Below are 26,748 nucleotides of genomic sequence, written 5' to 3' on the forward strand. Positions count from 1 at the left end.
TCATTTCACAAATGCACTGCGTGTGCTAAGGATAGCTAGCTAGCTAGCTAGAAAATTGTTAGGCAGAAATTGTAGTTCAGGTAGAACGCTATTTCTAAAAAAAACTTTAAGTTGGTAGTTGCTAGGTGTGCCTCAGGAAGCCACTGTGTGCACACTAGCTAATGGTGGACAGTCTAGCACCGAAGTGCTGCCTAGACTGAGTCCTTGTGCGGCTGCTCTGACCTGCACAGGCCGCTGTGATTGAACAGAGCGAACTAGGGTGTGTAGAGGGCTGGCAGTGGCGTCAAACTGTCAGACCTTGTTCACACCAGTGCGCTTCTGTGGTCCAGAGCCCAGCAGGCTCCTTTGGGTTTCTTTTGTTAGTTTTTTTTTAATAAACCCAGCAAACCATAACAGTACATTAGGGCCAGAGCCCCGCCGCATAATGGATTCCCATGCTCATTTGGCGAATCTGGTGAGCAGCCTGAATACTCGCCTAGCCACAGTAGAGCGTTTGCTGCAGCAGCCTCCATCTGCAGCCTCCACTGACATTTCCACACTGTCACAAACTTTAGTTCAGGCTATGGCTCAACTAGTGTGTAATCTGCCGACTCCTGCGGCGTTACCGTGTCCTCTCTTACCACCGGAACGGTATGCAGGTGATCCGAGCGGTTGTCGGGGGTTTAGTCACCAGTGCACCACATATATTGAAGCATGTCCCAGCCTCTTCCCTGAAGAGAAAGCTAAGGTGGCCTTTGTAGTGTCGCTGCTTACCGGAAGAGCTTTGGCCTGGGTCACCCCCTTGAAGGAACGGGGCGCGGCAGAGTTGGCCACACTAACCTCTCTGCTTGAAGCGCTTCGTTTGGTGTTTCATGGCCCTGTGCCCCAGTCCACCTATGCATCTCAGCTCTTGCGGTTGCGACAAGGAAAAAACTCGGTCGCTAATTTTGCCATCGAGTTTCGAACCTTAGCTTCTGAACTAGATTGGCCAGACAAAGTTTTACTGGCTATTTTTCGGGAAGGTTTATCCTCACACATAAAGGACGAATTAGCAGGCAGGGAACCGTCTACCTCTCTCGCCTCCCTTATCAACACGGCAACACGTGTTGATATACAATTATCTGATAGAAGAGTGGAGCGGGAGGTTGAATATAACCTAGGGCCCCAGGGGGGGGTCTCTAAGCCCGTTGGTGCCCTGCCAGTTGAGGGGTCCACGGAATCCATGGACACCTCTCAAGTTTCCCCTTCTGGTGGCAGCAGAAGAAGGAAAGCTAAGGGGGTGGTCTGTTTCTGCTGTAACCAACCTGGGCACATTGCCCCTCAATGCTCTAAACCACCGGGAAACGAGTCTGTCCAGTACCCATCAAGGGGGGGTTACTGGGCACACTAAAACCCCTTACTCGTATCCGGTTCCCAGTAGCCCTTAGGCTTGAGAACGGGTGGGTCAATACTAGGACATTTGTTGATTCTGGGGCCATGGGGAACTTTATTTCAGAAAAATTCGCCCAGGAACATGCCATTCCTATGAGGGCGCTTGAGACCCCCATTGACATAACGGTGGTCGATGGGTCACAAATTCACTCACGTATCCGTTTTGAGACTCCGCCTATATTTCTACAAAGCGGAGCACTACATACCGAGCAGCTCTCCTTTCACATTATGGAGGGTTTAGCTGATGCGGTATTGTTAGGTCTCCCCTGGCTTCGCTGGCACTCTCCAGTTATAGACTGGAGGCAGGGAGAGATCATTAGTTGGAGTCCGGAGTGCCAGGAGAGATGTATGATGCCAGTACAGCCAGCCGTCTCTCCAGTGTGCCTCCGGAACTGGAAGGCTTGCCCCCTCAATATGCAGGGTTTGCAGACGTTTTTTTTAAAAAAGCAGCTGAAACTCTGCCGGAACACAGGTCTTATGACTGTGCCATAGATCTGTTGCCAGGGGCTACGCCACCTCGGGGCAGGGTTTACCCTCTCTCCCTTCCCGAGACTCAGGCGATGTCTGACTATATTAAGGAGAATCTTGAAAGGGGATTCATACGGAAATCCTCGTCTCCCGCAGGCGCGGGCTTCTTCTTTGTAGAGAAGAAAGATGGCTCCCTTCGCCCGTGCATAGATTACCGTGGTCTAAATGCCATCACAGTGAAGAATAGGTACCCCCTGCCCCTCATCGCTGAACTATTTGATCGGTTCAAGGGGGCCACCATTTTCACCAAATTAGACCTACGGGGGGCGTATAATCTGATACGTATACGCAAGGGAGATGAATGGAAGACTGCTTTCGACACCAGGGACGGTCATTACGAATACCTAGTCATGCCTTTCGGCCTGGCCAATGCCCCCGCAGTTTTCCAGTCATTTGTAAACGACATCTTCCGTGACCTCCTGCAGACCTCAGTGGTGGTATACTTGGATGATATTCTTATTTTTTCATCTAATATGACTGACCACCGGCGAACAGTGCGCATGGTCCTTTCGCGCCTGCGTGACAATCGGCTTTACGCAAAACTAGAAAAATGTCTGTTTGAGCAGGAGAGACTGCCATTTCTGGGGTATATTGTGTCAGGCGAAGGCCTCCAAATGGATCCTCAGAAGCATGAGGCAATCCTTAAATGGCCGAAGCCTCAAACTCTAAAGGCAGTTCAGAGGTTCTTGGGTTTTGCAAACTATTACAGACAGTTCATTCCACACTTCTCCACACTAGTAGCCCCCCTTTCGGCTCTCACCAAAAAGGGAGCTAACCCTAATAATTGGACTCCCGCAGTAGAACAGGCCTTCTCCATGCTAAAGCAGCGATTTGTAGAAGCGCCCGTTTTACACCGACCAGACGTGTCTAGACCTTTCTGTCTGGAGGTGGATGCGTCTTCCGTGGGAGCGGGGGCTATGCTGTTCCAGAGGAACAGCGTTGGGAAAAAGGTTACATGTGCCTTCTTTTCCAGACTCTTCTCCTCAGCAGAGAGGAATTACTCAATTGGTGACCGTGAACTCCTAGCAATAAAATTGGCGTTAGAGGAGTGGCGCCATCTCCTGGAGGGGGCTGCACATCCTGTGCACATTTTCACGGATCACAAAAACCTTACCTATATTCAGTCTGCACAGAGACTGAATGCTCGCCAAGCGCGATGGGCACTTTTCTTTTCTCGCTTTAATTTTGTGTTACATTATGTACCTGGGGAGAAAAATTTGCGGGCAGATGCTCTGTCCCGCTCCTTTGTCAAACCTGATGAGGAGGAATCTGAGGCCAGACTAATCATTCCCTCTGAAAAACAACTGGTGGTCAACCCAGTGAATCTAACTCGGGTGCCACCTGGGAAGACTCTGGTTCCTCTCTCACAGCGACAAGAAGTGTTGTCGTGGGGACATGCTTCCCGTGTCGGAGGACATTTTGGTCTCCGGCGCACCAGGGAGTTGATCTCCCGGCACTACTATTGGCCCTCTCTTTCTAAAGATGTGCAGGCCTTTGTGCGAGCTTGTGACATCTGCACTCGCAACAAGCCCTCACGCCAGCATCCAGCTGGCTTACTGCACCCTCTCCCTATACCAGAATCACCCTGGCAAATCGTGGGTATGGATTTTGTCACAGACCTGCCAACGTCATCGGGCAGGAAGGTAATTTGGGTGGTGACAGATCATTTTACCAAAATAACTATCTTAGTGGCGTTACCAGGGCTGCCTTCTGCCAAGGAGTTGGCACGTCTTTTTATTAGGCATGTCTTTCGGATTCACGGTATGCCAGAAAAGATAGTTTCTGATCGAGGGTCGCAGTTCACGGCACATTTTTGGAGGGCACTGTGCCAGTTGATGCGCGTGGAGTTATGCCTGTCGTCGTCCTACCATCCCCAGTCTAATGGTCTGGTGGAGAGGATGAACCAGACTATGGAGACCTACTTGCGTCACTTTGTCTCCTCCCGCCATGACGATTGGGTGGAGCTGTTGCCATGGGCAGAGTTTGCACTTAACAATGCGGTGGCTGACTCCACGGAGAAAACGCCATTCTTTATGTTGTATGGTCGTCATCCGCGCATCCCTCTGCCCATCCCGGTGATCTCTGACGTGCCGGCTGTGGACGATTGGGCCGCGCGCGCCAGAGAGGTGTGGGATCAGGCGCAGGTCTCCATGAGTCGGGCCAAGGACAGAATGAGGGCGACAGCTAACGTTAGACGCAGGCCTGGGACGGAATTGTCCTCGGGGGATCGTGTCTGGCTCTCTTCCCGCCATCTCCGTCTCCGGGTTCCTTCATTGCGGTTTGCTCCGTGGTTTGTGGGTCCGTTTAAAGTCCTGTCCCAAGTAAATCAGGTGACATATAAACTGCAGCTACCCAGGTCTTGGCGAATCAACAACTCCTTCCATATCTCTCTCCTGAAACCTCTGGTCCTAACACAGTATTCTAGGCGCCTTCCGGAGGAGTCGGAATCGCCTCAGGATGACTTTGAGGTCAAAGAGATAATGGATGCCAAGACTATTCGTGGTAGACTGTTTTACCTGATTGATTGGGCAGGTTATGGTCCAGAGGACCGCACTTGGGAACCTGCTGATCAGGTTCACGCTCCACGACTTGTGGCGCAATTTGAACGGAACCGGAGACGCATGGCGTCGATGCGCCGTGGAGGGGGGGTAGTGTTAGGACTGTGCGGCAACTGCGGCCGAGGGGTCGGGTCGCAGCCCGTCTCTCTGCGGTAGCGTATTGCCGCCTGTCACTTCCCCCTTGTGCCGGCAGTCAGGTTTAGCAAGGGTTAAACCCTCTTGCAGCCGGAGGGTGTGGTCAGGCTGTGACTGACAGTCGTGTCGACCAATCACCTCCGCCTTGGGCAGCTGGCTTGGCCGAAAGTGGACCGCCCTTTCCCTTTATAAAGAGGGAGGTTCCTCAGCCCGCTGCCCTAATGTTATTTCACAAATGCACTGCGTGTGCTAAGGATAGCTAGCTAGCTAGAAAATTGTTAGGCAGAAATTGTAGTTCAGGTAGAACGCTATTTCTAAAAAAAACTTTAAGTTGGTAGCTGCTAGGTGTGCCTCAGGAAGCCACTGTGTGCACACTAGCTAATGGTGGACAGTCTAGCACCGAAGTGCTGCCTAGACTGAGTCCTTGTGCGGCTGCTCTGACCTGCACAGGCCGCTGTGATTGAACAGAGCGAACTAGGGTGTGTAGAGGGCTGGCAGTGGCGTCAAACTGTCAGACCTTGTTCACACCAGTGCGCTTCTGTGGTCCAGAGCCCAGCGGGCTCCTTTGGGTTTCTTTTGTTAGTTTTTTTTTAATAAACCCAGCAAACCATAACAAGCTGTCACCATAGCAACATGTAAAAAAAAAAAGTTGCGCAATGTTCAGCATGGGCTGAGAGCTTTCAGCAAAATTCTTTAATCGGTGCCCTGATGTAAAAGTTATCATGATGTACATATATTAATATCCTATCGTAGTTGTTCATCAGTTTGCTAGAAGGTGCTGACTGTATCACTGCTGCTTGAAGAGAACATGTGCAAAGTCACCAGAGACAGTCAACCAATGGCGTGTCAGGTCTGGGGTTGGGGTGTGTACAGTTGACATGGAGGACAACCCAGGATCTTCAATGACTTTGAAACCCCTACTGAACAGTTGCTTTATAGAGCAATACTCTGATTTGTCTGATATTAAAGGGGTTGTCCCATAGCAAGGATCCTATCTATACTGCTAGATTATGTCTATTTAAGGCTTTTCCTAAGTACATTGCTTTATCAAAACTGCTTTGTTTGGCCCCTATCTTAATTTATTCACTTAATTGTTTACACTTCGTTTCCATAACCACAGGCCTGGTGATGAACTTATCTCCATGGTCTACAAGTGACATAGCTCCTGCAGGGGGGTGGTGAGTGCAGGGGAGTGAGCTTGTATTTCTCAGCTGTTTCTGTCTCTGTACCATACAAGTGATCTAGCTCCCTTCGCTTAGATAAGGGAGGGAGGAGGTGAGTGCTCCGTGCTTATATTTCTGAGCTCTTTATCTCCTGCTCTTACAGTTATCAGTCGATTTAACTGAATTTGGCTGATAAGGGCTGAGATAGGGAGTCCGTTACCTCTGTATGTAAACTCAGACCTAGAGTTTATTTGCCAGAGTTCCCAGTCAAGAAAAAATATCTGAACTACAATACCAGATAGAAATCGGATGGGTAAATGTTTCTGAAAAAAGTTATAATTCTATATAACCCCAATAAGAACTACGATATGCTCAGTAAGTGCTGTAGACCAGATATTATGGAGACCAATAAAACATATAACTCATAGCACTAACAGTTGCCATGTACTAGACAATAAGTTATACTACAGTATATATTAGCAGAAAAAAAAATCTCTGACATCTAACAGCCATTTGTACTAATCTATAACTTGTTCATTATAATTTTTCCAGTATCATACTTTCTTAAATATTTGAATGCAAAAAAGTATTTTTTTTCTAAATGTGTGCTCATTACCACAAGACGTTTCTAAAAGTGATGTGGTGTCTTCTTTTAGAAAGTAATTACTATAGATCACAACCAGAGAATTTAGGATGAGAAAGCTTACCATTAATGACATCGAGGCAATTTAAATGTATATCAAGGGATGTTTCACTTTTAGAGAATATAATTAGTAATGATAATTACTGTACCATGGTTTAAGGAAGTGAAAGGTCATGTTAAAGTACCCTCATTAAGTTATCAAGGAATGTATCAAGAAAGTAGACCATGAAGTGCTGAGAGTGGAACAGTTTGCAAAATATGTGTACACAGTACTGAATGCATAAAAAAATAGGTGTTTGCCGGATTGTATACACATATATTGCAGGGCAATCTCTCTATTGCTCGCCTCTATTTTAGCTCACAAACAAGCCTCATTGGCTATTTTTTGTCACCACTAGGTTTGTGAAAACAAATTACATTAAATTGTTTAAAAAAATGCAGTCAATCTGTGACAGCCTGCTAATCTGAAAAATTTCAGCTTGTTAAGGTCTTTGTTACTCATTATACATACAAACTGTTGCCATTGTAATGCCCTCCCCAAAATAAGCATGCTGACTGACAATTCTAATCACTGACCAGGTCACCCTTTTAGTGCTTCTAGTACTTTTCTATTTTTCTAGAAACATTCTTATAAAATATAATATAAGCAAAAAAAAAAAAACAAACACAAAAAAACATAAATACAGTATCAGAATTTTGTCAATCACTATTATAATTACAAGAGAACGGAAAAAAAATAAAAAAGGACAGATTACAAGCAAAGAGGAGGAAGAGGAAACACTTGAACAAGTACTAACAATAAGAATTGTGGGTGGCAACAGTGACACTACTTCTGGTTTTAGTGGTACTGCATAGTCGCAGGATTGTTGTACTTCCTGAGAATGAAGATGAAGTTTTTGATTACTTAAGCTCACTCTTCTCAGTCACAGAATGTTACTGCATTTGAGAGTGATTGTTAGGATGGGGTCCTACAGGTTCCCTGACCGGCGCACAGCCCCACCTGCGGGCCAATCCAACCCATGCCCTCAGTGAGCTGTATGGACTCTAAGTCCATCTTTCTGCCTACTGAGCATGCTCAGACCTTTTGGAAGCGCTCAGAGGCTAAGTCCCATTCTGCCCATACTGAGCATGTCCGAAGTTAGGGCCACCGCCCCTGTGGGCGGGGACTTGCCTTTATATAGTGTGAGCCGATGCCCGCCAGCTGCTCACACTTTGACTAAGAAACTTTGAGACAGGAGGTCAGGGCTAGGTTCCAGTGAAAGGCAGGAGCAGTCTAAGAATCTAGTTAGGATTCCTTGGCTCTGCCAGTTGGAATCTTTAAAGCCTATTGAACTGTCCATTTATATTGTTGCTCCAAAGCTGTTTAGGAGCCCTTTGTGTTACTGACCAAGGGTGACGTTTAACCCCTGGCAGCCTTTCCTGTGTAGCATGGTGAAGCATGTGCTAGAGTCTACCTCTCTGCTGATAGTTCGCAGATCACCTTTGCAAGGCCTCAATTGGCTTCACCTAGCAGTTATACACAGGTGTACTTTCCCAGTGAAGTTAACTGGTGAGAGTTTGTTGCAGTCAGTACACACCGGAACCGCACAAACACCACTGCCAGTGCAGTTAACGGGTAGTACGCTTTGTAGACAGATGGCTGCCCTACTGGGGGCTTGTGGACCTCACTGCAGTGTCTGCAGTCTAGCGGTTCTGTCCACGTTTAAAAAATATTATATATATATATATATATATATATAGAGAGAGAGAGAGAGAGAGAGAGAGAGAGAGAGAGAGAGAGAGAGAGAGAGAGAGAGAGACAGAACCATAACAGTGATGTAATATTGAGTCAGGTTCCTGTATGTTCCTCTTCCATCTCATACTCCATAACATGTAATTGTTATGGTTCTGTGTGTATATATAGAAATAATAAACACAACCAGAACCGCTAAGCCACAGAGCACTGCGGCGAGGTCCACAGGCCAAGATGGGATAACTGAATTATGCACCACCAGTTGAACTGCACTGGCAGTGATGTTGTGCAACACAAATGTGAACAGGCAGCAACAGACTCTCTCCAGTTAACGTCGCTGGGGGAGCGTGCCAATGTATAGCAGTTGAGCAAATGAAGCTTTGTCAGATGCCCCTGCTATTTACAGCAGGAGAACCAGGCCTTAGCATGTGCTTCACTCTACTGCAAACACAAGACTGCCAGGGGTTAACTTCACTCCTGGTCAGTCACACAACAAACTCCTAAACCTACAAGGAGATACAGAGCAGTTGGACTAGGAATGGGTTGACTGGTTCCAAAAGGCAGAGCCAAGGAATACTAGCTGGATCCCTACTCAGCTCCTAGAATTGACTGGAACCTGGCCCTAACCCCCTGTCTCAACGTATATTAAGCAAAGTGTGAGCACCGACTTAGACTCCAGACATCTTACTACACAACGCCGAGGTTCGGATTGGAGTGGTGCTATGCGCTGGACGGGAAGCCTGCGGGACCCAATCCTAACAGTAATTTACTGTAGGCATTTTTGGACTTTCAACTGTGTCTCCTTTATATTTTTCACAGAAACAGATGTCTGGTAATGATGTGGCATCTACTGAGAAATCTATTTTTCATAGTCATAGTTATATATATCAAGATATTTAAATTAATTGGACATATTAGTGCTATCTCTCCTCTGCTTGGTGTTAGAAGAATAAAAGAGCATTATTCATCATGCGTTTCTCTTAAATAGTTCTATTGGTCCAAGGCTTAAAGAGGATGTCCAGGCTAAGTTAAAATCCCACTGTGAGTCAGAGATGGTGTAAAATTAAAATAAAATAAATAAAAAAATTATACTCTCCTACTTTTGGTCCATGGTTTGGGTGGTGCATCCCCTGTTCCCTCCAGCCCATGGTCATCTGACCCCAGCAACCCATGGACTGGGGTTAGGTGAGTATCATTTCTTTTTTTATGCTTCCTCCCTTCTAGTGATATTTTAATTTATTCCAAACAACCTCTTTAATCTATATTGAAGAGAGCTAATCTAGTTACAATGTATTAAATAGCTTTATTCTACAAGACTGCATCCTTTTCACTTTGCTTTTTTTCTCTTTTTGCTTCCTTTATATGACTATCTAACAGTTACTTTATTTGTGGTAATGATAAAGCTATACCTTATTCCAACTCAAAAGATCAAACCTTTACGTTCCTTAGCAGTGCTGTGTAATTGCATACATTTTCCAAAGAGAAAATTAAATTCAACAAGAACAGTGTTTTATTTCACAGTTGTTCATGTTCACACTTAAGCCACATATTGCTTCTATGGATAATTTATGCATGATTAGGTATACAGCTTCTTAACATTAGCAGAGCATATATAGAAATGTGCATATAAAATGAAATATGCTGTGCACAAAATCATTTATAGCACTGTATAATAATTAATGCAGATCTTCAATTAACTGCTCCGAAAATTCACACAGCGATGTCCCTCATGACATGACTTTATGAATTTTTTTTAAGGAGCTTACGTCTTACTTGATTTTCTAACGTTTCTTAACAGTATGCCATAGATCAGGCACTGGATTCAGTGCAAAATGTAACAAGTGGAGCCAGAGGGAACGGAACAAGAAAGAGGAACAAAAGAGCCGTGAATATATACGTCTATGAAACTGTGGTGACAAAATATAGCATTTACCTAAATTAACTGTAATTTACTACAATTTTGAAACTTTCTGAAACTTTAATTTCACGTTTATACTTGATAGGTATTATACACTTATATTAGGTATTAGTAATCATGGTGGTCTTTTTAAACAGCCATGGTCACTTACTCTATTGTAGTCTGACATTTTGTTTAGACATACATGGAATTGTAAACTGAATATGAACTTTACATTGGATAATGATAGCATTTCTATGCAGTCTGCTTTTTAATTTGCTATTAGTTGTCTAGGTGATTTGCTATTGGTTATATACTTTATTTATCAAGAATTGTAGGTAAATTACTATACAAATTGACAGAACTGCAATTACTGCTCACTGTATTGTAACACGCAATGAAAGGGAACCGGAATGAAAAATAGCAGCTAGAACGTAACTACTGTACCCAGCAACATGCACATAAAGACAAAACAAAAACCTCTTAGGCAATGATGGGAAGTTTTAAAAGGGAAGGACGATTCCTAGGAAATAAGTGCAAGCTAGCTACTAAAAAAAAGTTACATACAAATATTAAATGGAAAAGAAATAACTATTTTAGAAACATAATTTCCAGAGAAAGAGTAAATGATTGAAAGTTATAGAAAAAACTATATACATATGTTATGTTGCAAATCATATGCAGGCGTACATAGAACACATCCTACTTCTTACAAATCCAATATAATATATCTTAAAAATATAATATTTTTGTAGAAACTCAAATGATGTGACAAAGAGTGTAATATGGGAATTATCCTTCCATCTATCTGCTATCTATTTACTTATTTCCTATATAATGTATGCACTGTATGGCATTGTTTGCACACAGCATGGCTCTATTATTATGCATAAGCAAGCAAACACAAGACACAGCAGCACACTAACAATTAAGCCACATGCAAACATTGAATATAAGGATTATTTTCATTTGCATCACAGCTATATTTACTGTACATATAAATTTGAGGTTTGATGAGCACATTTTAAACTAATTTTGTGGACCCATCTGTCAACGTCAAGATGACCTCTTCAGATAGAAACTTACAATTTCAGATTTCTCTCTCTTGGGTTCAGGCCTATATAAAAGATTTGGACAGGTGTGTAGGGGTGCACATCCAAAATGGAGGCAGCAATTTACTCAAATGTATATTGCAAAATAAAAAATTAATCTGTAATGCCTCTGCCTGTTCAGGTCTCTGCGCCACCCTTCGCTCGCACACTGCGTCACAGGAGGCATGTTCCATTAGATTCTTTGCTTAGAGTTTTGTGTTGCCCTGTGTGTACCCTGTTCTATTCCCTCACCTTGATTTACCACCACACCCATCTCCTTCACCTTGATTTCCTTCTGCCCCTCTAATAGTTAATGTTAGCCTATTTGATTGACATCCTATCTTCCTATCAGTTCTGGGCGAGTTCTCCCTTCCTATTTATTATTTTCTCTCATTCACATTGGTGCTTGCTATTGCCCTGAGCTTGCTAGCTTTTACTGATTTGTTACCTGTACTCATATTTTTGACCTCTGACTTTACCTTTGACTATTCTCTTGGATCTCATTTCTGCACTGCATTGCTTGACTGTTACTGAACCCTTGGCTAGCTGACCTCCCTTTGTTGTTGTTTGTCTTGTCTGCATTCTGTGTCATCACCTTATACCTAGGAAAGACTTGTCGACCAGTTGTCACCTGTCGCTTAGGACAGGATAGGCAAGCAGGAAGGAACAGAGGGGGGTTCAGCTTAGGGCTCACTGTTTTGTTGTGCCCCTTCCACCAGGGTTCACCAGCAGCTACTGGGGAATTGCTCCTCTAGCAATTCCCTTACATAGTCCAGTAATTGCTAAAAAAATTCATAGTATTCATATTGTTTATGAATATAATACCACACATAGAATGGTCTTGTTTTCATCTAGTCCTGTTCTATGAGTCTATTTTTTGTATTCTTTGGTTTTATTATATGAATATCATATCACTGCTCTATGCAGGCCCTATATGATATTTTAATATACATACTATTTTATAGCAATTTATTGCTGTCTCAATATTGTTTGACATGCTTTAGAAAACATCTCATGTATAGGTTATACAGGTAAAATTGGAGAAATATATCCTATTACAGAATTTTACAAAGAAAATGTAAGGTTGTGTGCACTATACTTGGCCATTCCTTAACAAATATGCTCATAGTTTAGTGTGCAAGGCATCAATGGCATTGCACACTAAATATCCTGAATGAAAGCAAGCCTAAAGTTCAGTGGGATTTTAATCATTTAGTTGTTACTTTTGTAATCTGTCTTTATTCTCATACAGTGGCAGGTTAAATGAAAGGACAGACTGTACTGACTCCTGAATCCAGTCTTATTAAAATAAATATATTGGTACTGTTGTCAAATAAAAAAAAAGTCTGTCATTTTATTTATGGCAACAAAATAAAGTCTATTGGGAAATGTTTGGGAAACTCTAAGACTATTGAGATTTTCTAAAAAACAGACATTTTATTATATCTTCACTACTTGTGCAGGTGAATAAGTAAGAAATCAATAGACTTTCAATTTATGTTTAACGGAACATAACTCAATGAAATTGTGTGTGGAAAATCTGATTTTATATTTATTTATACCAAAGGCATGCCTAGATAACTAAACGCAGGGCCAAAGTGTCTCATTTGAAATATTTTTACACCATGCAAAGTAAATAATATGAGACTTCTGTATAGTGTGCTATTATATAGGGCTTAGTCAAACCCATGGGAAAAGATTGCTGATGCCTTCTCTACAGCAACATACAACGTATAATGTGCATCTCATGTAAGATGACAATTTACATTAGATAATCGTCACATGTCACCAACTTATCAAATTCAGTGACAGTCTAATATATACACAAGGATATCCCCTTTGCTCAATTACTGTTGGGAGAAGCAAGGGTCGATCTATCACATGCCTAATCCTTTGTTCATAAAAATAAACCATCTGTTCTGCCAATGATCTAGAACTAATATCCTCCATAATCTGAACCTCCCACTCTCCTCTCCAAGATACATCAGAAGTTGCACAAATTCTCTTGAATGTTCAAACCAGGACCATCATTTTAGGCAGGCTTATCCCATTCATGAATCTAATTCATTTATATTTATTCTATTTAAACTAAAGAAACCATTAGACCAGTTATTTTAACAGTAAATTGTCGGGAATGAACACTCATCCAAGTATTCGTCCCTACATTTGGTTTGTCTAATAATGCCGGTAATGACCCGATGAATGAGTGTTTGCTTGTTCATGGTGTGATTGGCTGATTTCAGCATGCCGGAAAATCATTGTGCGATGGCAGTATATTGTGCTGTATAATAAGGACTCTGCAGCTGATGGACAATGAAAGTTATACATGGGGGAAAAATTAACTTAGCGATCACTCCCCCGGCATATCCTCTGCATCAGTATGTGTTATCAGGCTAATAAAGAATAAGCACAATCTGTAGTCAATCATTGCTCATTCAGAAATATCTTCAATATAATACCACCCTAACTCTCCTGCTCAACCCTCCCTTCTATGTATCTTCTACATATTTCTCAGATTCTAATGCCACCATCTAAAAGTAATCCAACTCACTTTGTATATGTACATGCACAAATGCCAGCTGGCTATCTGATCATCCGGTTTTGTGTTACATTGTCATATAAAAGATGGCTGTACCATTATATAAGCACTTTTACCTTTGTGTCACCCTCTTTTCTACATAAAATGTAAGCTCTTGAAAGCTGGGCCCTTATTCAGATAGCTTGAATGGATAATTAATAACTCTGTAATGTATAATTTTGTCTGTATATGTTCCCCATGATTTGTAAAAAGCTACAGAATATATTGGTCAGAAAGGGTTCTGTGCGGGCCATCTTTAGGTGTTCAGTTACCTTTGCAAGCTAGTTGTACAGAATCCTACAGACTAACTGGAAAGATAATATGCAAATAAGTTATCCTTGATGGGAAAAAAGAAAAAAAGTTTCTTGTTACTTACTTCACAACCTTCTGGAACATAGCTTCCTACACATCAATTCCTGAAAAAACCTAGTAACATGATCTAGGATTAAAGACAAACCATAATAAGGCTCCATTCCCATGGAGTAATGCGCCGCTCATTCTGACACGTAAACATGTGTCAGAGTGAGCACTGTAAAACAGAATCCCACTGACTTCAATGGGTGCCGTCTTCTGCGCGCTACACATTGAAATCAATGGGATTCTTTTTAACCCATTGATTTCAATGTGTAGCATGCGTAAGATGGCACCCATTGAAGTCAATGGGATTCTGTTTTACAGCACTCACTCCGACATGTGTTTACATGTCAGAATGAGTGGCGCGTTACTTTGTCTGAACGGAGCCTAACTCCTCTAAAAGAAAAAAACGATCCATCCCACATCAGATAAAGTTTTTTGGTCATTGATCTATAGGGAGTTACCTGCAAAAGGTGGCTGGCAAAGGCTTTCTTTTTAAGGGAACAGAGTACCCTTTCTGACCCACATCTATGATCTTTCACCTAGCCAATCAGTACCCTGCTTTGAAACTGATGAAGAAATATTTTGCTTTTAATCCCAGATAATGTCACTAGATTTTTAGAAAAGCAGGCATTGATCTATAGAGATCAATCTTACAAAAGGTAGTGCTAGAGAAGTTTTCCTTTTTCATCAAGAAGAACTTATATGTGAATATGGTGGTGCTGTATAAAAATATTGTTGTTATTATTATTACTGAAATTGGTAGCTGTTCATATCCCTCTCCCCATGGCAATAAACACTTATACTCAGCCATTATAGGCAGATGGGGCATTCAGAACTCTAAAATGACCCAAAGTATTTTACATTATTAAAAGCTTCATCGTCTTCTCTTCTGCCACTTACTAAAATATTTAAGTTAGAGAAAACACTTACAAACTCTCATGTCTGGTTGCTATTGAATTTAATTTAATGAAATATAGATAGGGTTCTGAAAATTACAGTCATAACTAGAGATGAGCGAACACTAAAATATTCGAGGTTCGAAATCCAATTGTAACAGCCGCACACTGTTCGACTGTTCGAACGGGTTTCAAACCCCATTATAGTCTATGGGGGGGCATGCGCAGTCGGCTCTGCCCAGGCCCGATGCCTAAGCAGAGTGAATTCAGAGCCGGAAGAGGACGCGGGAACACTGCGCAGGGAGAAGACTTCTAAAGGTAAGAGAAGAACCAGCGTTGATGGGCAATGTATAGCATTCTGCCAATCAACGCTGGTTCTGCATCGAATCCTAACTTCGAACAGCTAGTAGTGTTCGATCGAGTACGAGTATTTCGAATACCGTAGTATTCGATCAAATACCTACTCGATCGAATACTACTCGCTCATCTTTAGTCATAACTTATTATACAATGGTAAGTAGACAAACTAGCTAACTTCTATCCTTGACATTGACCACATATTTTTCTTTGCATCTTGTAGTCTGCACATGGTTCTCCAGTATCATTGAATATCAAATACAACTAGAGACTGAAAAGTTAGTACATCCAATGTTAGTTATTTCATTCGTAAACTACACTGTGTATCTATCTACAATATTAGCAAATAACCAAATGGACCATGCTGTAGTCCAGGGGTTCAACAACCTAAACACTCCATCTGTTGTGAAACTACAACCTGCAGCATGCTCTGACAGCCTGAACTGTTATGACATGCTGAGTGTTGTAGTTTCAAAACAGTTGGAGAGTATAAGGATGCTCACTCCTACTATAGTACATAGTGATTTGGCTATATACAAATTAAATTTTGCCCAATTCATATAACTCCATACAGTGCATCTGCTATATACTAGATCCAATAGAGATCTTCCCCGCTAGCTATCTGCTCTGCCTGTAGTTTAGTATACTTGTCAGGGATGCCAGGATAAATTTCTATGTACCTGTGAAAGCAGGAAAGGGCTTGTAATTCAAGATCACTGCATCTTTCATTATGGAGGGTTGGTGATAAATCATGTGCAATATGCTGTAAACATTTTGGTGTTTTTATATTAGAAAGATTTTTTTATGTTAGCTGCCAGAAGGATTTGTATACTTCTAAAAGTTGTGTGTATGTAAAAATGGTAACTCTTACGTACCTTTGATAAATAGGTATAAGCTGATTTTTAGTTAGAAAAAGACTGTGTTAAGTCATCATAGGTTGTGCACCTATTACAGATATACAATACATTTACATATCTAAAACAATTAGCAGGTTAAATGCTGAAAATATATAATGCAGTCTGACAAAAGTAATACTAGTGAGTAGAGATGAGCGAACAGTAAAATGTTCGAGGTTTGATATTTGTTTTGTGTAGCCCCTCAATATTCGAATACTCGAATCGAATATCGAACCCTATTATAGTCTATAGGGGAAAATGCTCGTTTCAGGGGTAGGCAACGTTCGATCAAATTATACTTACCAAGTCCATGAGTAAGGGTCGGGCTGGATCCTCCGTGCAGTCTTCTTGCAGCATCCCCGCGGCATCTTCCGGCTCTTCATTCACTCTGTCAGGCATCGGGCCTGAGCAGAGCCGACTGCGCATGCCTGCACTACAAGCGGACATGCGCAGTCGGCTCTGCCCAGGCCCGATGCCTGGCAGAGTGAATGAAGAGCTGGAAGACGCCGTGGGGAAGCTGCATGGAGAAGACTTCTAAAGGTAGGAGAAGAACCAGCATTGATTGGCCGACTGTATAGCATTCGGCCAATCAATGCTGGTTCTGCATCGAACTTTTCGAACAGCGAGTGGTACTCGATCGAGTACAAGTATTTTGAATACCGTAGTATTCAATCGAATACCTACTCGATCGAGTACTACTCGCTCATCTCTACTAGTGAGAGGTCTGCAGTGCTCCTATATGTACTAATGTTCCTTTGTTCGATGGAGTTGGTAAAAGTAATATCAATCAGACAATAATGGATCTTTCTTAGACTAGCTTTTCTATTTGTTCTTGAGAAGATGTTTCATTAGAAATGCTATAGTAGGTTTTTTAAGCTTGAGATTAATATTTTGAAGATTCAATATTGTCTAGTTTAGAAAACCTATTTAAGAACAGCCTATTAAGGGATTAGGAGGTAAGAGAGGGAGTCTATAAAAACTACTTTTTCTCTGGAGTGCACAGGACCAAAACATGTAGATTTCAATGCACACATTGTAATGCTTACTTAACACTATGGCACCACTTTAGGGGAAATTAAAATTTATTGGCAAGTTTGTCTACAGGTTTAACAGGTTGTGATTGCAGATAGTTGTCCCCTATCCACATGGGATAAGTGTCTCTTCACTGTCAATCCTTCCACTGGGTCCTCAGCAATCAGGGGAACAGGGGACTGAAAGTCTTCCTGCAACCTACCTGTGCATAGAAGATATGTGTCTGCAATAGCACAAATTCTTTAAGGCTAATCACTGAGGCGCAACAGTCAGACACCTTATGATAATCTTATTTCAATGCAGCTCTTCCAACAATGTCACCCAAAGATCAGATGCAGTCAGTTTCCCTGCAGTGGAACAGAAGGGCAATTTAGGTTGTGTGTATAATGTATGGATGTGCAATATTCACCAGTCTGTGCATGCCCTGGTTATCCTCTCTATCTACACCCCTGCTTTTTTGTGTGTGTCACCCACCTATTACTAAAGGGGGGTTAATTGAAATATTTTGTGAATGGACCGCATGTTCTCTTGAGATGAAAAAGCATTAGTTTGGATATCTATTGTTTTTACTTCTTGCAATATAGTAATTAACCATAGTCATGCTGTTTAAATGACAGCTGGGCAAAAAAAAATATATATATTATTCTATATTGCATTTTTTTCTTGGCTAATCTAAGTAGTGAGGCCTGGTGCTATATTGTCATTTCTTAGCTTCATCTCAGAGGGTTAATGTTGTGTGTGAAATCACGAGGCCATTTCATCTAGCAGTTCAAGTTTTCACAAAAGGTTATAAATCCTATAATTTTCCATGGCTAAGTGTAAGTCACTGGGCCATCACTCTGCTTGTCTACCTGTAATGTGACAAGATAAATGTTGGATAATTTAACGGAGACTACATACTGCAGTTATAGGAATAGCATGCAGATGCCCTATGGATTTTATGAACAATATCATGTCATAATGATCACACGGAATCAAAAATTAAACGTATGTCAAGAATGAAGCATTGCAATGGGTTGCAATAAAATCACATATAATTATTTATTGATTTGGGATGGAAAAATAATAATAAAAAAAAAGATCCTGGGCGTTATGAAGCAGTTCTTTTTATTGGATTTTATTTTTATTAAAGTTTAATCAAAAGTTTAAGCTTTAATTTGTCAAAGGTATCAGAAAATGGACAAGGACTATTTTCTAATCCTATCACACAATAGAGGAGCTTATAATAAAGAAAAATAACTCCAATGTAACATTACAGCAGAGTCACATAGCATAATCCATCACATTATATTGATTAAAAATGATTGAAGATTTAAATAAGCTAACTCTAACCTTCTCTTATTATTTCAGTACCAATGCCATCAGGGGGGTTGGGAGCTGGATACAGTTCAGTATACAGCCATCTAGTGATGTTCAGGTACATACATAGTTACATAGTTGATGAGGTTGGATAAAGACATCAGTCCATCAAGTCCAATCTATAACCCTACAATCCCTGGGGTGGCTGCAGGCTAGTGTTATAGAGTCTAGTTAGTTTCAGGTCAGGGAGCTCCTCAATGGCCTTCGTTCCCTACACACAAGCAGCGCTTATTGGGAGCTGTTCATAACTTCTCTAGCAATGGTACCACATTATATACAGTACTAGTTCTTGGCCCAGTGATTGGGCACATCTGGTTTACTCCTTTCTCTTCACTAAAATAAATATGAAAGCTTATCTGGGTTCAACATTCAGCTAACATGATCCAAAATATATCATGTTCAAGTGCAGACCTTACAAGTGGACGTTCACATGTGGGAGCTGTTCTTTAACCACTTAAAAAAAAATATTTACATTTTGTACTTGGTCCTTTCTTTATATAAGTGCAGGCAATGTAAGTTTGTAATTCATGAACGGAAAACAATATTGATATTTCTGTAAGTATGTCGTTGGAAGGAAAAAAGTTAAAATACTGTATCATATTATGGAGTGCTTTTGCTGCAGGGCCTTTTAAATACAATTTTAAAACCATAATAAATTTGTTATAGGCTCGGAATAGCACACAGCTCATTATTAAGCTTTCCGGCATTGAAAAATAGGAAACATTAAAAGTATATATGTACACTACCAATTGTTTTTTTTTAATGTTTTTTGTATATAGCCCTTTAGCGTAAATTAATCTTACTGCTACTGCGGAATATGAACGATATTCCATTTGTAAACATGATTTATGCCTTTATGTTGACTTATGATCACGGCATGTTTACGATATACCATATAAAATAGTAAAATAAAATATAGTGAAAAAAACAATACTCACTTCAGATTCTACAATTTTTTTTTTTGTTCAGAATGAGTAGGAAATATTTTCATTTTAACAGTGAATGTTTAAAACTACATAAGGCCAAGCTGCAATACCAGACACCACATGGATAATATGTGCGGGGCCCCTTAGTCCGTCTTTTTACCTGATTAGATTTAGTTCTAGAATATATTTGCTGACAAATCTTGTATATTCAGATAACATTAGGTTCACATACAGGTCAGTACAGATATAATTTAAAGAAATGTGATATATCTCCAAAGTCATTGTCTGTGAATGAGCTTTAGGGCAGATTTTTGACCTAGACCTTGCCATAAAATTTGGCAAAATTTTGTGCATTTTTGAAGCAGTATAGAAATATACTACATTGGTGCATCAAATATGTAGAAAATGCACCAAAACAAATAATTTGTTGCATCAAGTTAGCCTGTTCAGATTTTCCACCTTGAAAAGAGAATATGTCTTAAATTGAGCAAGAATTGCGTTAACACTACTATAATAATTGGACCACAATGTAAGGCAACTAATAAATACTATGAACTTAGACTAGAAATTCTAAAAATACACCAAAACTTAGAGAGCCGCTGCTATAAATTAACACATTTTACAGAGCTGGACCTAGGTTTTCTTGCACTAGGTTTTCCCTCCAGCTAATTTGCTGTTCTTTTGTTACCAAGGAAGTTCATCTATAGATGCCCGATAAAGGCAAGACGGAAGAGAGTGAGCGGAGCCAGCATTCCTTTTCCCGCTTCACACAGTGAATAGAGAGGGTAGAGGTTGACTATCCTCACAGCCTGCACACATACCTCCCAAACCTTACAATGTTAGAAAGAAATACAAGTAAACTTTTTTCTACTTTGTGTGATTACAGATGGGATATTATTCACAGTAGGCAAGAAGCTTCCCTGACAATGGTCATAGATTGTTTTTCTTCTGCTTTATCTGCTTGGCTGTGTGTATTTGCCCTGTATTTATAGTTCATTGTCTTTGTATTTCCTATATTATAGTCACTTGGGCTTATCTCAGCTATTTGTTTGCAATTGCATAGTTACTCTTGGCAGTATGGTAGAACTGTACCAGTAATGGATAGACGAGGGGGCCAGGAACATAATATGTGTTCCAATCATAATTTGATTATTCCACGATCATTTTTGTTGTAGTCCAGCAACCAGTTCAGCCAGGCAGTAAATAAAATGTAACTTTTTATTCATAAACATGACAGAATAAAAAAAATAAATAAATTGAGAAACATCTCCAATACGAATGAGACAAGACTTGTTTGCGTGTTTTGGGGAGATACTCCCCTTAGTCATAGCAATAATTTGATTATTAGCAGAAGAAAAAAATGATGGGACACTTTGTATGAAGGCTTATGAAGCCATAGAACAGACTGTCTAGCAAGACCTTGCTAATATTTCAGCTTTTCATGAACACTCACATACCCTTCAGTATGTGCAGCTCAAAATATGAAGTTAAAACTTTTATGGTGCTGTATGTCTTAGAGCCAGGTTTAAAATATACCTGCTGACTTTAAGTTTAGATCTCATTTTAGAAGATGTGTTCAGAACAGGCAGCTCAACAACAAAACAACATGAAGCTGTGAAACAATCAGTTTCAACATGATGTAGTGCGTTTCAGTTTAGAATTGGGAGACAGAGAATAATTGGTAATCTTCAGTTCAGTAATTTCTTCTTCAATTTTTTGTCAAATAGATCCAAACTGATAGGAAACAGATACATGAAATTATATCACTTTATTCCTATTTTCCAATTATTTTTGGCTCCGGTTCTATTCACAGGACTCTCAAGTGTTACACTATTATTTGTCTTTGCAAATTGTTGACATACAGCCTGTCATTTGACATTAATTTCAATGAAATATAAGCTTAAATGTTATCAGTCTACAGCTATTACCATCAGCATCAATTCAGAATCCAATAAAAACTTAGCACGCTCTTTGTCCACAATATTTTATCTTCATGAATTCCATTGATGGAACTTAAAGAAGTGTTCCAATACATTTTATGTCAACTGCAGAGGATTAAAATAAATATGCATTGTCAGGGTCTGGGGTTGCTAGGTGGGGTGGCATAGACACACAAGTCCAGTTTCTATTAGTCCAAAACAAAGGTAGAGTTTATTTTCACTCAAAAAAGTAGTGCAGCAACAAAAGGAAACAATACAAAGATAAATACCTGCCCGGCTAGGCTCTAACTAAAGATAGAATAGGTTACCTCACCTAGAATAACAGAAATCCAAAAAGCCAGTAGATTCACTCAGGACACAGCTCCAAAAATATAACCTCTTTCTTTGGCTCTCCAGCCAAGCTCTGCCAAAGTGTTGCTGCTGGAGCTGACTTCTTAAGCCTCCTTGACGAGGAGACTCTCTGCAGCTGAGTCGATGCCGGAACATCCACACCTGTCATTCCTAAAAATCCAGCCCAGTACTGAGCATTTACCAAAATGCTCAGCAGACGAAAGGTGTCTGCTGAGAACAAACATTCCTTCTGGAGTTTTCTCATCTCACCCACCTGAGTAGCCTGGGTGAGATGTACACCCCCTCCATTACCTCACCAGCCATCAGCTTACAGCATACACACTTCTCTTATCTTATCTCTAACATGAGCATGTCAGGTTTCATATTGTTTTTTGGCTGAAACCAAAAGTTGATTCAGAAGGAGTGGGTAAATATGAAGACAAGAATTTTACTTCTTCAGGATTTGACTCCAAGTGTATTATTGTTAAGTCCTACCACTTTGCTAATCCTCAACCCCTCCAGATGTACAATAGAAAAAGATGGAGGTGAAATATATATCTTGTGTACTTTTATTTTGTGTTTCTAAGTTTAGTGTTCATTTAAGATAATCAGTCCACCCAGATTGTTTTGCTTCTTTTGGTTAAACTGTTCTGTTTATTCAGCTAGCTCTAGAGTTACACTAGACTCAAAATGTATCAGGCACAGTAAAATAAAAATACTGTGTCAGCAGAATTCCTCATTGAACTAAAATATTGTAATGCACATTATTCTCTAAGTTATTTAGATCCAGTAACCAGGAAAGGGATACTGCCATAATGCAAAGTGATATATATCAAATAAAATACGGTAAAGGTGTTTCAGTCTTTTGTCATGTTTCATCTTGTAAAAACACAACCTATTGGATCCAATAAGCTACTGTTCCAGTCATGTAAAAAAATCCCATACCATTAGGGTTATCAGGTGTCAGACCCCCACTAATCTGATATTAATGTTCTGTTCTAAGGAAAAGGATGCCCCCTGTACATATATAGCACATAGCAAGTAATGTATATACATTCATATTAAATACAAAGCAAAGATACTTACTACAACACCACTGCGAGTGATAGCTTCACGGTAAGTAAAGTTGCATACTGCCCATGCAAGATAATATGTTGACATTAAAGGAGTCTGTGAAAAATGGTCTGTAACCCATTCACCTTCTTCAAAAACTGAGGTCTCCACCGGCATGTTGGAGAGTGACATGTAAGATGTTTGATGTCGGATACTAATTTTAAATGTTGCCTTGTAAATAGGTTCATCAAAGCATGGAAAGGCTTTTCTGGCATGAATAGGAGAGAACTGGGTGACTCCAAGTGACCTATCAGAGAAAAAAAGAAACGTTAATATTAGATATCCTATGTCAATAACTATATTAACACTTAAATATAGTCTTCTGGAACAGCCCCTCTGTGTGTCTTCTTCCGGAGCTGGGTTCAAACTTCTAGGCCTTGGGCTGGGCCGACTGAGCATGCTCACAGGCCATGAGAAAATGGCTGCTTACTGACTGTGTAAGCGACCATTTTTCTTGTGGCCGTGGGCATGCGCAGTCGGCTCTGCCCAAGGCCTAGAAGTTTGAACCCAGCTCCGGAAGAAGACACGCAGAGAGGCCGTTCCTGAAGAATATGGAGGCGGTGCTGGCGCATTCTCTTGCAGTATCGGGGGCACCTCCAGTGCTGTTTGAGCACTGGGGCCCGCCCCCAGTGCTGCGAGAGAACTCATTTGTATACTGAAGAAAACCTGCATTTCTACTGAACGGCAGCACAGAGAAGTCATCTAAAGGTAGGAGAAGAACAGCCTTTCTTAAGGCTATTCCTACGTGTTATCGAGAAAAAATATGATTTTAATGGTAGAATTCCTTTAATCTGTTTTTTGAATAGTTATATCATGTTAAGATACAGTATGGAGGCACTATGACATTAACAAGTGACCAAATGTACTGACTGTCACCAAATGTAGTGACGGTCACTCACTTATCACATCTCTTATATTCAAGGGAATTTGCAGAATTAATCAAACATGAAATCCCGGTTATTTGCTTTACAGATAATGAGCCAATCAGCATCCAGTATATTTTACATAAATACTGAAACAATGTCATTTGAAGCTGACTATTACATTCTACATCAACAATAAAGAAAACTATAGCACAGCATACATAAATATCAAGGTCATTTATCTGTATTCAGAGTTTCTCGTGGTATGTCATTCTAATTAATCTGAAGCCATGTTCCGCTATCCCAGAAAAGTCATGCCATATGTTCACAGAAAGAGCCCTAAATTACTTTCATCCTTGACATAACACAATTAACAGTCTACAGACAGGAACACTACAAAACATTGGATAAATATAGAAAACACACAGACTTTGCTTAAATGTTTAGCTAATTGCACATTTTAATATTAATATTTCATAGCTTACTTTAATTAGAACAATTCCAGTATACTGAAAGAAATGGTTTAATAGCAATACCTACTTACATAACCCTAAGAGGAAGTATTAATGCAGCAACGTCCATGCCAGAAAATCCGGTCAACTTTTCGCTCTCGATTTTATGTTTACACACCATAATGTGGCTATATTTATTTTGGTTGCTTTTTCGTTTAAGTTAATAAGGCTCTAATATTGTATAATAGAAAAAGCGGCCATAAAATGGTTTTCCCTGTGGAATAGAAGTCCATTGACAACTGGTTTATAACATGACATGCTGTAGCCATAGAGAGTGAATTTAGAGGTGTCCACTTAGTTATGTGACATGGTCTTTTTCGGTTCTTTCACTGTATCAATAAACCAGGCAGAATGCAATAGTGAGGTTCAGAGGGGCATTTTACTCTAACTTTCCTACAGAATATCTGTGAAATCTAGGCAACTACAGTAGTTTTCTATTGCAGCAGTTAGTAGACCCCTCAGCAGCAGATTACATTATCAACATTTCATAATAACCAACAGTAATAGTAATATAGTTGTTTGTATAATAAATAAAACATATTATTCATTAATAGGGATGGTTAGATCAGCACATTTTTATGTTATATTGCTGCATTAAAATAAAACATTTTCTGTTTTGCACTGGCCATGCATTTACAATAGTTACTCTTCCACTGGAATTAAAGAATATCAATATACCACATCAGTTTTTCTCCCATTCTACCTTAAAGAAGGACCAGAGAACATTGTTACTAGAGATGAGCGAACACTAAAATGTTCGAGGTTTGAAATCCGATTCAAACAGCCGCACACTGTTCGACTGTTCGAACGGGTTTCGAACCCCATTATATGGGGGGAAATGCTCGTTTCAGGGGTACGCAACATTCAATCAAATTCTACTTACCAAGTCCATGAGTGAGGGTCCGGCTGGATTCTTCTCCCTGCGCAGTGTTCCCGTGTCCTCTTCTGGCCTTGAATTCACTCTGCTAGGCATCGGGCCTAAGCAGAGCCAATTGCGCATGCCCGCCCTACAAGAAAATGGCCGCTTACAGTGTAAGCGGCCATTTTCTTGTAGCGCGGACATGCACAGTCGGGTCTGCCCAGGCCCGATGCCTAAGCAGAGTGAATGCAGAGCCGGAAGATGCCACGGGAACACTGCGCAGGGAGAAGACTTCTAAAGGTAAGAGAAGAACCAGCGTTGATTGGCAATGTATAGCATTCTGCCAATCAACGCTGGTTCTGCATCGAATCTTAACTTCGAACAGCTAGTAGTATTCGATCGAGTACGAGTATTACGAATACCGTAGTATTTGATCGAATACCTACTCGATCGAATACTATTTGCTCATCTCTAATTGTTACACATTAGATACTCAGTCTCTCCCACCACACCCAGTGGGTTTGTCATCATTTATCCAATGTGTATAGATACCCTTAGCCTTCATAGTCTTAAAATGCTTATCTCTAGTCACTAATATACCAATCCTAAGGATCAGGACCATGAATTTAAAGTGTAAGTATACTTAATTTATTCTTTTAGAAATCAATGGTGCTGGTGAAGGGAACAAACTTTGAAATATAGAAAATAAATAATAAGCTTTCCAATGCATATCACTATAGGGTCCCTGGGCAAATGAGTTTTTAATTGGATCAGCATCCTTACACAAGCAGTTGAGAACTATTGAATACATAATTCAATCACAGCACCGACCTGGGCCATTTCCCTCCACTTCATGCCCTTCCATATCTGGGTGCCATTACTGTGTTCCCTTGGCAATGTAAATCCCTCTATATTACCCATTTAGATAAGCGGCTAAATTCCACCACTTGTTCTCTCTTCCAGCATGCTTATTGACCATAGCACAGGCTTGCGTGGTAAGACAGTACCAAGAAGAGGTCTGTAAACAGTTGTTTTTGTTTTTCTTTTAAATGCATGAGAGTGAGGTCAAAGGTTATACCTTTGTCATAGCCATATAATAGATGATATCCTAATGGTTGTAACATAGTTATCTGTACTCTAGATATAGTGACAAAAATATAACTGGATGCTATCAGCATCTATCAGTAACAAAGTGACAGTGCGAATGTTACCAGCAATTAAACTTATGCACCTCTTGTATCAACCCGTTTATGTCATCTGCCATATATTTATAGAGCATATAATGATTCTGTATAATATTCAGACAGATTGCTGCATTGTAGGAGAATGACCATCTCCAGATTTATATATGGAATCTAATGTCAGTGACAAGTAGTAAACTTCTATTACCACTAAGTATTAGTAAAAAGTACTTTTGCATGCAATGAAGTGCTGCCAACAATTGGCTTGACATATGTATTAATCAGGAGAAAATTGGTAATGTTACATCTAGAAATTTAAAGGTGTTGCCCCATCTCAAGGATCCTATCTATAATGGTAGATTATGTAAATTGAAGACTTTTCCTGAATACAT

General features: G+C 40.4%; 1 protein-coding gene across 1 annotated transcript in view; it reads right to left on the reverse strand.

Annotated features, from left to right (window-relative positions):
* The window catches only part of TRHDE (thyrotropin releasing hormone degrading enzyme), a 498,184-nt gene that overhangs the window by 404,430 nt on the left and 67,006 nt on the right, over positions 1-26,748 (reverse strand). The window contains exon 2 of the mRNA XM_075274325.1: positions 22,915-23,188. Within this exon, the coding sequence (XP_075130426.1) occupies positions 22,915-23,188 (274 nt within the window). The remainder of the gene's footprint in view (positions 1-22,914; positions 23,189-26,748) is intronic.

Source organism: Leptodactylus fuscus, chromosome 5, assembly GCF_031893055.1.
Source record: "Leptodactylus fuscus isolate aLepFus1 chromosome 5, aLepFus1.hap2, whole genome shotgun sequence".
Classification (NCBI taxonomy): domain Eukaryota; kingdom Metazoa; phylum Chordata; class Amphibia; order Anura; family Leptodactylidae; genus Leptodactylus; species Leptodactylus fuscus.